Source organism: Lissotriton helveticus, chromosome 10 (assembly GCF_964261635.1).
Source record: "Lissotriton helveticus chromosome 10, aLisHel1.1, whole genome shotgun sequence".
Classification (NCBI taxonomy): domain Eukaryota; kingdom Metazoa; phylum Chordata; class Amphibia; order Caudata; family Salamandridae; genus Lissotriton; species Lissotriton helveticus.
This window is the reverse complement of record NC_136071.1, coordinates 50807941-50819145: the sequence shown is the minus strand read 5'-3', so window position 1 is coordinate 50819145 and position 11205 is coordinate 50807941. Positions and strand designations below refer to the sequence as shown.

Below are 11205 nucleotides of genomic sequence, written 5' to 3'. Positions count from 1 at the left end.
CCTAAACAGTCAATATATGCCGCTATATAATCATGATAGTAATTAAGCGTATTCCTAGGATGTAGACACTACCTAGCATGTATGTGGGTTTACAGCCAAGATTTTCCTAGGAAAGAGCCCACCCCATTACCTGATGGGAGAGAATGAAGGACCCCATTTTCGTCTCCCGTTGGAAACTCCTCAAGGGATGTCAGACTACTGTGTGTTGTGCACTAGTGAAGATACAGTTCTTTTATACAGAAAAGGTAGCCTTGTTAAGAGCATGATAATGAAGATGAGCCTAAATAAATAAATGTAATTTAAGCAAAGTAGCCTGATCACCCAAGGATGAAAGATAGCAATGACTTTTTTACAGAGTGTGTTAAACCTGTTATGTATGTCACGTGCAGGGGGTTTTACTTAGAATATTCATGCATTATAAAGTAGGCTAATTTCAAGGAACAAAATCAACATTTATTCAGTACGTAATTAGGTAAAAGGTCACTGCTAGAACCTTTGTGCAGGGCAAGGTAGGACGAATGTAAGTGAAAGGTCACTTTGCTACTTAGGCCTAGATTGAGGGACATAACAGAACCTCAACTCAGAGTAGCATCTGTGTCAGACATTTGCCTAGGCCCCATTTGACCTAATCAGTAAACTGCATCCCCTCCTCCTAAATTGACATAGTCATTGATCTGTTTGTACTACTCAAATAGATGTTGCAACATGTAATATGTTGAGTTCCAGAGTGTTGGCACCTCCTGTATCAGGACTGTATGATTCTCAGCTGATTCTGGGCTTTGAAAGGATGGCTGAAATTGCTGACTATGTCTTCTTTTTTGATAAACTCTTGCACCACCAAGTTGATGAAATGGGCCAAACACAGGACTCTGAAAAAGTATCTGTCTAACATGGCCTTGACTATGTTACTTAAAGAAAATTTGAAATTCATGTTTATTTGAACACAATCATCGGGTTTTTGTGCCAATTTTTTGTTCTGTGCACATAATGACTATAGTTGATGTTTCTGAAAAACTGTGTACACCAGCCAAATAAAGACTATTACAAATAATGTACAATTCAAGGTTTATATGTGTTTACACTTCATTGTGACAAATTTATGCTTAATTTTTTGTTCATTGTTTTGGATTAAGTGAATTAGTGTATTCACATGATGTGCATCCAGCACACAAGTGAATAGTTCACTTGCAGTCCTTGCTCATTGAGAGGTTGGCACCCTTTCGCTGGGTGGCACGCGTACGAGTGTACATTTTGATTCTTGCTAATTATTGTATAGACTTGGTGTGCGCTAACTCCATTCATTCCCTGACTATATTTCTGCCATTTTCCGTGGCAACAAATCCAATTCTGAAACCTCTGGGTCGCAGCCATTCCTACACTTTGCCATTAAATTTGTCCAAGATGTTTACAGCTGTATGTGATTTCTCCATGGCAAACATGGCCACTGTTGCATGCCACTGAATGCTCCTAAAACTTCCTTCAGGGCGGGGTCCTGCAGATATCTTTTGTTTAACCCCGCAAAGGAGATCCAGTTTGCAGTGATGCACATGTAATCAGTCGCCTGACAACTGGTCCACATGTCTGTCATCAGGTTGATAGTGTGAACAACACTTAGGGGTCAATTCAGATCTAGTTCGGGAGGGCTCCTGACAGGATCCGGAAGGACCAAATACTATTCGGAGCCAATGTTTTCATCCAAATCATTCTCCATTTCGAACAACCAAGTACGATGTGAAGATCTTGTCCGCGCCGACCAAATGGTTTCTGACCCTGATTCTGTCCGTCCTACTTGTTCGGAGCAAAATCGTGCCACAAAATGAACCAGGCTTCCTTGCAAGTGAGTGTGATGCATGATTCGGACTGCCGTATCGACTCATTCTCAGTGAGACAAAACGGCTGTTAGAATTAGACTTCGGTGAGCCATAGCAGGCCCCCCTGTAGCAGGAACCCTCCGAATCAGTGGCAGGGGGTGCACATGGGTCCCCCAGATCCAAGTATTCAGTGTAGCAAGCAAAATGGAGTGCCCGCCACATGGTGTACACTTTACCCCACCCATCCTTTTTTAGGTAAGCAGTGAGGGCGGAGCTCCGAAGTTTTAATGTTTTTGAGTAAGGGGGGCTTGAACCCGCCCCTTTTCTCCATTGGCTGGCCTTGTAAATGCTGGTCAGCCATTGGAGGAGAGGGTCGTCACTCGGTCCAAGCCCCGTCTTTTTCGGATTCGGGGGCGTTTTTTTGAGCTTCTTTCTATTTACTTTCTCTCCTCTTCCCATTAGCTGGAATTTTACCTTCCAGCCAATGGGAAGAGGAGAGAACGAAAACACGCCCCCGAATCTGAAAAATTACCGTGCTTTCTCCGAGGCATTTCTGCCTCGCCTCGGAGAAACATGGTGGCGTTTAAGCCTTCCGTGGCTTCTTTTTTTGTTTATTTAATTGTTTATTTAATTATTCAGCCGCGCATTCACATCAGCGTTTCTAACGCCGTATTGGGAAGTCTGAGAGCTGAATGGTGTGCAGAGGTGTCTTAAATGATGGCCGGCCCGTGATCAAAGTGAAGCCCCGAGGGCCGGTATTGTATCGTCACCGGCCCTCGATCTCCAGAAGTGCTGCGGGCATGCTTTAAATTTACTGCCGACTGCCCGGTTCGCTGTAAAGAGGAGCCGCGTTAGGCTGCTCCCGGGGCTGGGCGATGCCGACCGCTGCTCCGGATTCCTCCTGCTCCGGTTGCTGTGCCCCACGGCTTCCCTTGTGGTAGGTTATCTAATCCGCCTCTTGCCTGCTGTGCATGCTCTCAGTTGCACAGTCCGCTCCACTAACTGCCTGTCCCAGCCTGCTCTGTTCTCAGCTGAGCTCTGGAACACGAGCCTGAGCTGCTGATAGTCTGGTGTCTACCCCGCCCACACAGAATCTCAGCGTCGGGGAGGGGGGGGCGCTAGACTGGAGTGCGGGTAGCAGCTGGTATCTGGCGCTCTGCCAACATACATTGCCCCCTGCCTACCTCCTCCACTCCTGGCTCAGCTCCCCCTCGCCTCCGTGCTCCCATGCTGTGCCCTCAGTGAAGTCGGAACCTGAGCCTGAGACCATTGCGGAGGGGAGAGCTGCCACCGGGCCGTGTCCTGCTGATTTGGGAGCTGGGTTGGCCGGCTCACATGTACGCTATTATATGCGTCTGGTACCGGAGCCAGCTTACAGGGGGCATTTCGCAAATCTTACTTCCTCACCTCGTGTACAGAGCTGAGGCGCTAAGGGGAGCTGTGTAGCGTCTTTTTTTTCATTAAATGCCACACATACACAGAGCTAGTCTAGGGATTTACGGAGCCCGGGCCTGCTGCTGACTGACTCTCTTTGTCCCTCAGTAATGGTCCCTGCGTGCGCTGATTGTGCACGCTGAATCCGCACTCGGCCAGGGGCACCCCTGCCCGTCTGTGGTGGCACATTTACTGCTCATCTTGAGTGAGGGTTAAACGCATGATCCGTTCTCCCCCCGCTGCTCCCCCCGCTGCTCCCCCCACTGCTCCCTCCCCTGCTCCCCCCGCTGCTCCCCCTCCTGCTCCCCCGCTGCTCCCCTGTGCCCTTACACGCGCCTCCTCCGCTTCACTCTCCTTCATCTTTCATTTGAGTGTCGTGTTTGCACCGCCTAGTTCCTTCCATGCCCCCCCCCCCCATTACCCTCCGTGTTTCCAATATGTTTTGGTAATATATTTACATTTTAATCTTTCGTGTACTAGTGTGGGTTTATGGTCCGGGTTTGCCTAGTCTACAATGTTTTGCTCTTCAAAATCTACTTCACTCTTCATGTGACTGTGTAAGGCTTTGTATGAGTTTTCTCTTCTTCAGAATGCCTTTCTGTACCTGAGCTATTTAACATAAGTCATGAAAGTACTGTCCGAACACCTGTTCCTCCCTTGTGTCCGAGAGACTTGGGCTACGGCTTGCTCATGGTTCGTGGAATTGTTCCCCCCCTCCCCCCTGCGAGTCCCGCAGTGTGTATTGACATAGGGAACCGTTCTACATGAATGAGATTCGAAGCCCTGTATTCTCTTTGCAGTGCATCACATCAGTAAAAACCAAAACCTGGCTTCGGTACCTGTGTCTGTCCTTCACTTGCTGTGTCTGTCCTTCACTTGCTGTGTCTGTCCTTCACTTCGGAGCATATCCGTAGCTACGAGGGGAGCCTGGAGGTGACAGGGCGCGCTATAATTTTGTATGACTCACTCAGATGGCCGAATTAGACCGACTTACATTCAACATTGTGCCCAGAGCACAAAGTGAGTGTCTGCTGTTGTACGTGTGATGCAACAAATATAAACCGGTTCTGTTGTAACTGCCGCTTCCTCCTTTTGTCTTCTTTTCCCCTTCCCATCTCCTGCATTACTCTGCTAGCTTCCCCAATTCCCTCCGCTCTTCCTTTTCTCTGTGGCTTTCCTCAGTCTTTGTCCTGCTTTCTCACCCTACTTACTTTCTTCTCTCTCTTTCCTTCTTTCTCTGTTTGTTTCGTGCACACCGGCTCTCTTAGTTAGTTAACCGGCTCTCAGGTTACACAAGCACGTTTCTTTTTTCTCACAATTTAGTTCAATGTTTTGTGAATAATATGACAAGCATTACTAATGTGCCGACCCAGTGCGAACTCGAGAAATAAGTCCTAATAGCATAAATGCATAAGGAGGAGAGTGAAAGATGAGCTTCGGTTGTTGGGTGTGTGAGGGGGGGTATCTCGAACTCCATTTGTACAATTGAGGAAAAGGAGAAACTAGGCATAGGAAATAGGAGTAATAATCTATTAATGTATCTTAGTCAGGGGGCTTGAACCCGCTCCTATTGGCATTGTAAATGACAATGCCATTTATTTAACGATTAAGCTATTGGCAATGTAAATGACAATGCCATTTAGTTATGATTAAAATATAAATAAATAAATAAATGTCATGAGCAATGCCAATAGCTCTACCTTTAATAATGCCGAGACCATTGCATTGTAAATGCTTGTTTGCTATTGGAGCCTGAGGACGCGTCGGTATACAGATTCCCATAGAGTTCAATGGGAGTCCGAGCGAACCAAGCTCATCAGCATAAAGTTGCATCGCACTCGTTCGGTCCGAATCGCACAGTGCGATTAACTAGGAAAGACGAGTCTCATGCTCTCCACACCACTGGAGTCAAGCTATCCTGGCTGAAGATGGATGATAGCCAGAAACCGGTCCTAGGATGCTTGATTCCGGTCCAGTAAAGACATGTCTGAACTGGGGTGGTGTGGAGTGCAAAAAAAGATGGATTTAGACCCAGATCTCTGTACTGGGGTGAATGTATGACATTGTTCTGCATTCTGTCCATCAATTGTTGTTTTTGCATTTGTCACCCCGAGTGGGATGGGTATGCTCAGACATGAGTCCCAATCTCTCCACACCACTGGAGTCAAGCGATCCTGGCTGAAGACGGCTGATAGCCAGAAACCGGTCCTAGGATGCTTGATTCCGGTCCAGGAAAGACAAGGCTTGGCAGTTCGGGCTGGAATGTTCCCATGAGGCACAGGGTCAAGGCTGATTTGCATATGGCCATGTCTGAACTGGGGTGGTGTGGAGTGCAATAAAACGATGGATTTAGGCTCAGATCTCTGTACTGGGGTGAATGTATGACATTGTTCTGCATTCTGTCCATCAATTGTTGTTTTTGCATTTATCCAACCAACTGCAGCACATCATGATGCAGCACTGGAACAACAACTGTAGCAAAATAGGTTTGACTTAATTGCAGGGGGATGGCTCCCACAAATTCTGAAATTCCTACTCCATCCACCAAAGAAAAAGGGAGGCGGTACAGTGCTAATTTTTTTTCAAGTTTCCCATTGCACAAATGTGCTGTTGGGTGGTTTCACTCATAGGGCCCCTCCTACTTAAACATGCCCATATTAGTAGCCAGAATTTTCTTCCTTTCCGGGGCCTACTCTTTTGAGAAGTAGATGATAGTGGTAGACTTAATATGCGTAATGGCGGGGTAGTCACTGTATGCCGTGGTGTCTCCATCTCACTCCGAGTCTTTTCCTATTGCAAAGTCACTGAGGTGGGTGGTTCTGCTGCACTGCTGGGGACAAGGCAGCTTTGCATGAACTTATCACCCTCTACTTCCTCATCATTACCTCTGACCGTAATTGGACTTGTAGCTGCTATTTCCTGGCCCTCCTCACCACCACGACCACACTCAGCAATTTTTTAAGGTGCTCTTCCCATTTGATTACGTGGTGTTTTTTCAAATGGATTGTTTGGCCTCCAGTACCAAAATGTGTGCCAGGCGTACCTGGATGAGCATTTGTGTTGCAAATGCTGAATACTGCAATGTGCTCCGACTCTTTGTTAATTATGAAAAGACCAAAACTGGGAGAAGTGCTTTTTTACTTTGTCACTGCCAAGGCCTGAAAAAGAATTGGATGTAGGTTGGCATTTTGTTGATTGCCTCTCTAAATACTTCTCCTGAGGTAGCGGTTGGTACAGGTCTCAGCTGGGGCTGTGAAATTATGGGAGCTGACGGTGCTACCTGTGTCGCATCCCTTGGAGCAGGTTGAATAACAATGTCAGACTCCACTGTGTCTTCTTCCACAAATGATTGCCGTGCTGAGATCATCTTCCTAATCATTCCCTTCCATAAACCTAAGTCTTTCAAAAACGTTTCTTTTCCCTTGGCTCTCCTGCTGTCTTCTGGACTCTGCCAGAGTCCCCTCCATGTCCCTATCATCATCATCATCAAAAGAGGTGCTTGGAGAAGATGATGGAATAGTACCCTACCCTTTTCTATGCTGGTAATCTGGGAGCCAATGATTCTAAAAGAGGAGGTTCTTGCTTCAAAGCAAGCTCAACCTCTTGTTCGGTTCCAAAATCAGGAAATGTACTATTGCTAGCTCTGCCTGCTGTCCACTTTCCTCTGTTTCCTGAAAGGATTATGCACTACTTTGTGAAAGGGACAAATCCAATTCAACGTCACTACTTGTCAGCATCAACATGATTGCAGTGGCTCACTGACAAACATTGTCCTGGGCTTAGGTGTGGGTGGTGCTGTTAATGTAGGAGTGCTGCTCTCAGCTTGACCCATGGAGGCCGGTGCAGCAGATTTGGGGCGACATGCCACTAGTGGAAAGCTGCTTCTTCTCGCTGACCACTTTCTCACTTTCTTGGAAGCATCTTTCTTTGGGGCCAAAGGTCTCAGTTAGCAGTTGCACAAAGCTGCATAGCAGAAGACAGTGGAAGACTGACTTGTGACTGCACAGTCCTTCTGTTTTGGAGTACTGTTGGGGTTGTCTCTTCTCTTATGCACCTAAAAGCAAACAATCAAGGTAAACATATAATTCAACGATTCGTTGGAAACTCTTCCAACCGAATCGGTTTCAGAATTGTTTGCAACCGAATCAGGTTCTACGAGTACTACCGGCCAATTACGATGCTTGCCAACATCATTCGGTCGGACTATCATTGACTTCAATGGGAGCCTGTGTTCCAAACAAGAACACAGGCTCCCATTGAAAAAAGGGGTGGGTGGGGAAAAACTTGCACCCTGTGGCATGCACCTTATGGTGCCTGCCACACTGTGCATGGTTGCAAAGAGGGGTCCCTTGGGTACCCCTGCAGGCCCCATTCAGAAGGCACTGGGTAAAGGGGGCCTGTTACAGGCCGCAAAAGTCAAATTCCATCAGCCGATCCATGTCAGAACAACCGATTCAGAAAGGCTGTCCGAATTTTACATCATAATTGCTAGGTCGGAAATGCAGTCCTTTGACCTGTATGAGTCGTCCCTGAACAACTCAGTACCTCCAAGTGCCATTCAGAACCGACTCGGAAAGTGTAGACGATTTCCAAACATTGTAATTGGGCAGAAAGATGGGCTCTGAATCGGATTTGGCAGACCTGAATCCGATTCCAAGCCTTTCCGAATGACATTGTAAACCTGAATCCGATTCCAAGCCTTTCCGAATGACATTGTAATCGACCCCTTAGTGTGAACTGCAGCATTGTTCGCAGTTTGAATTAGTTCAGGCTAAAGCAATATTATTGTGGTTGTTTTCTTAACTTAGGTAACCACTTTAAAGTCAAACCCCACACCAAGCCATAATTCCCCATCAGAATAACACGCAATATACAGAATTTTATAGCTCTTGCCTTTATGTCCATATATTCTAAAGGAGACTCAGGGAACTGAATGGGTAAATGGAATAGTAATCTTTTGAAAATTGAGGTTAGTATTCACCTATGGCAGCCAACGGGGTCTGGGTGGGAATGGAATAATCATCATCATTACACACATTAATGATGCTAATGTGTACTCTAAAGTGCAACGCAGCCAGGGTGTACAGGAGGAAACCGAATTATATACCTAAAAAACTGAATGCTGTTGTATGGCTGTGTGCCTTTGGTGGATGGATGATGGATCAGTCAAGGCAAAATGACAAAAAAATTTACATTAAAAAAGTGAACAAAATTACAATTGAAACCAAAATTAAAAATTAAACAAAATAATACAATAATTTGTTTAAAAAAATAACATATATTTAAAAAATATTAAAACATAATATACATTTAAAATTATCCTCCTCAAGCTTAATATTAAACTGATATCTCATCTTTCTATGCAAGCCTAAAGGAGGCATGGTAATTGTTAAAACAGAAGAAAACAACATTAATTAAGCAATGCCAAAAACGAAATCTGACTGGGCTAAAAGAATTTACAACAACACACATCCTCCTAAGGAGTAACATATATTACCCCATCTATACACTGTTTGCAGGAAAAAATGTGAAATTCCTCAAAAAGAAACCTGTTTTGTAATTTAATTCAATGCCATCCATGGCCTAAATTTTGTTTTAATTCAAGACACTACAGAAACAGTTGTTTCTGCACCCCTGACTAGTACTGGGCCTACTAGCAGAAAGGCCCATTGGCAGACTAGGCCACATACTAAATTAAATAAATATAGTCAATTTTTAAAAAACATGAGGAGTTAATGTACTAAACTATGCAACATTTTTCCTTTACAAAATGACATGCAAAAAATAACTAGGCCCCTATGGAAACTGCAGGCCACCCACCACAATAAATTCTAAAAATGGAATAATAGTACAAACAAATCCTGGTGCATGCCCCCAATCAAACAGTGACCAGGAGATGAACAAAGCACTGCTGGGCAGGAACAGGACATTGGAGCATATAGGGCCCTTCCTTTCTGGTGGGAAAAAAGTAAAAACAAAGGGCTTCTTGCACAAAAAACAACTCCAATGGTTAGAGAAGAACATCCACTCAAAAAGCCTCTGAGCTGCTTCTCAAGCACAAAAGCTGCTCAAGTGGTGCGTTCACGATCAGCACTACACTGGTGCCGTCATGGCAGTAACCCATACAAGTATTGCCCGAGCTCGCTAATGCCCAGAGATTATCATGGTGTTCAATGGGCAGTGCCGAAACAAACCTTGAACACGTGAATAGAAAAAAAGTCTGCTTTGCGCCTGGGAAGGCGGAATTCAGGAACTCCATGCTCCGTTGAGGAATGCGGAGTGCGTAAATTCCACAAACTCCGCGAGTGGAGCAGAGTTCACAGCCTGGGCATAGAATTTCTAGTTAATCTGCTCGTTAATCTGCTACACATTGTAGTTTTTTTTAATCAAGTCCTGTTTACATAATAATTGTTGTTCTTTATCCATTTATATCTTTTTAGCTGTAGATCATTGGTGATGAAAAATGGATGCCAAGAACAAAACCAGTGTGATTAATTTTATCCTCCAGGGTTTGTCGGATCATTCAGGCCATCAGATAGCACTCTCCATACTTTTTCTTGTGATGTACTTGGTTGGACTACTAAGCAATAGCGCCATCATGACAGCCATCAGTTCTGACCATCAGCTTCACACACCCATGTATTTCTTCATTGGGAACCTTGCACTCGTGGACATCACTAGCATGACTATCATAGTGCCCCAGCTTCTCGTCAACAGTATATCACAGAGGAAGACCATCTACTTCTCCTATTGTATCACACAGTTATACTTTTTTGCTGCCATGGGTACCATTAACCTACTGCTACTTTGGGCAATGGCCTATGACAGGTATGTGGCGATCTGCAGACCATTGCACTACTTAATGGTTTTAGGCAGGAGGGCCTGTGGCCAGTTAGCAGCTGGTTCCTGGACAGTTGGTCTCCTGAATTCTTTGTTGCACAGCATGATGATTCTCAGACTGTCCTTTTGTGCATCCAATTTGATCGAAAGCTTCTTCTGTGACATTCCACCGCTGCTGAAGCTCTCTTGCTCAGACACCTCTGTGAACGAACTCTTGATTCTTACTGAGTCTCTGTCCATAATTCTAGTATCAGTGATCTCTACTGTGGTCTCATACACCCGCATTATAATGACCATCTTGAGCATCAACTCAAGTGTGGGGAGACGCAAAGCCTTCAGCACCTGCTCTTCCCATCTCATTGTTGTTAGTCTGTACTATGCGACCATCCTATTCAGCTACATCCGGCCCACCTCTAGTTACTCACTCGAGAAGGACAAAGTAGTATCAGTGATCTACACCATTGTTACCCCCATGCTGAACCCTTTCATCTATAGCCTGAGAAATGACCAGATGAAACAGGCACTGAGAAAAGCAATAGGAAGATTCTTCTATGCTCACAAATTTTAATAGCTGTCCTTTTTTAACTGAATTCATATAATGAACCTATGGTTGATATTATTTTGAGTGTTTTGAGAACAGGCTGCTAAGTGGCTGGGATGATGGGGACACTGGCTCGTCACTCAATCCCTCTGTAAATGCTCATCTTGTGTACCTGCAGATTGGCATTTTTTAAAATGAATATGCTTCCACCAACATGGGTATACGTACTTTTAGCAAAAAGAGCAATTCCAGCCAGTCCTCTCATGCCATGTCAGAATGATGCGCCATTGGCATTTGTTTACTGGAAATTAAACATTGATGATTCAGACAGAAGCAGTACAAAGCTCGTTTTTTCCTACTTGCTACCATGCTCTGCAAGAGGGGCACAGTCAAGAAAAAATACAGTTGACATAGTGATGGAATGTTAGCAAGCCAACTGTACAGTGCACAAGGTGTTTCCAATAGAGGAGCTATGGTCTGATATCAGAAGCAAAGCACTCTAATCACCTCTGAATAAGGCAAAAGAACTATGTGTTGGGCAGAGGGGATGATCACCAATTTTTGGCACCTGCCACTTCA

At 45.0% G+C, this 11205-nt stretch overlaps 1 protein-coding gene across 1 annotated transcript; it reads left to right on the top strand.

The window, feature by feature from the left end:
- The first annotated feature begins 9708 nt into the window (after positions 1 to 9708).
- LOC144785356 (olfactory receptor 1f45-like) lies at positions 9709 to 10653 on the top strand. The gene has a single exon (XM_078664313.1). It carries the CDS (start codon positions 9709 to 9711, stop codon positions 10651 to 10653), a length of 945 nt encoding a protein of 314 aa, XP_078520439.1.
- Positions 10654 to 11205: the final 552 nt, after the last annotated feature.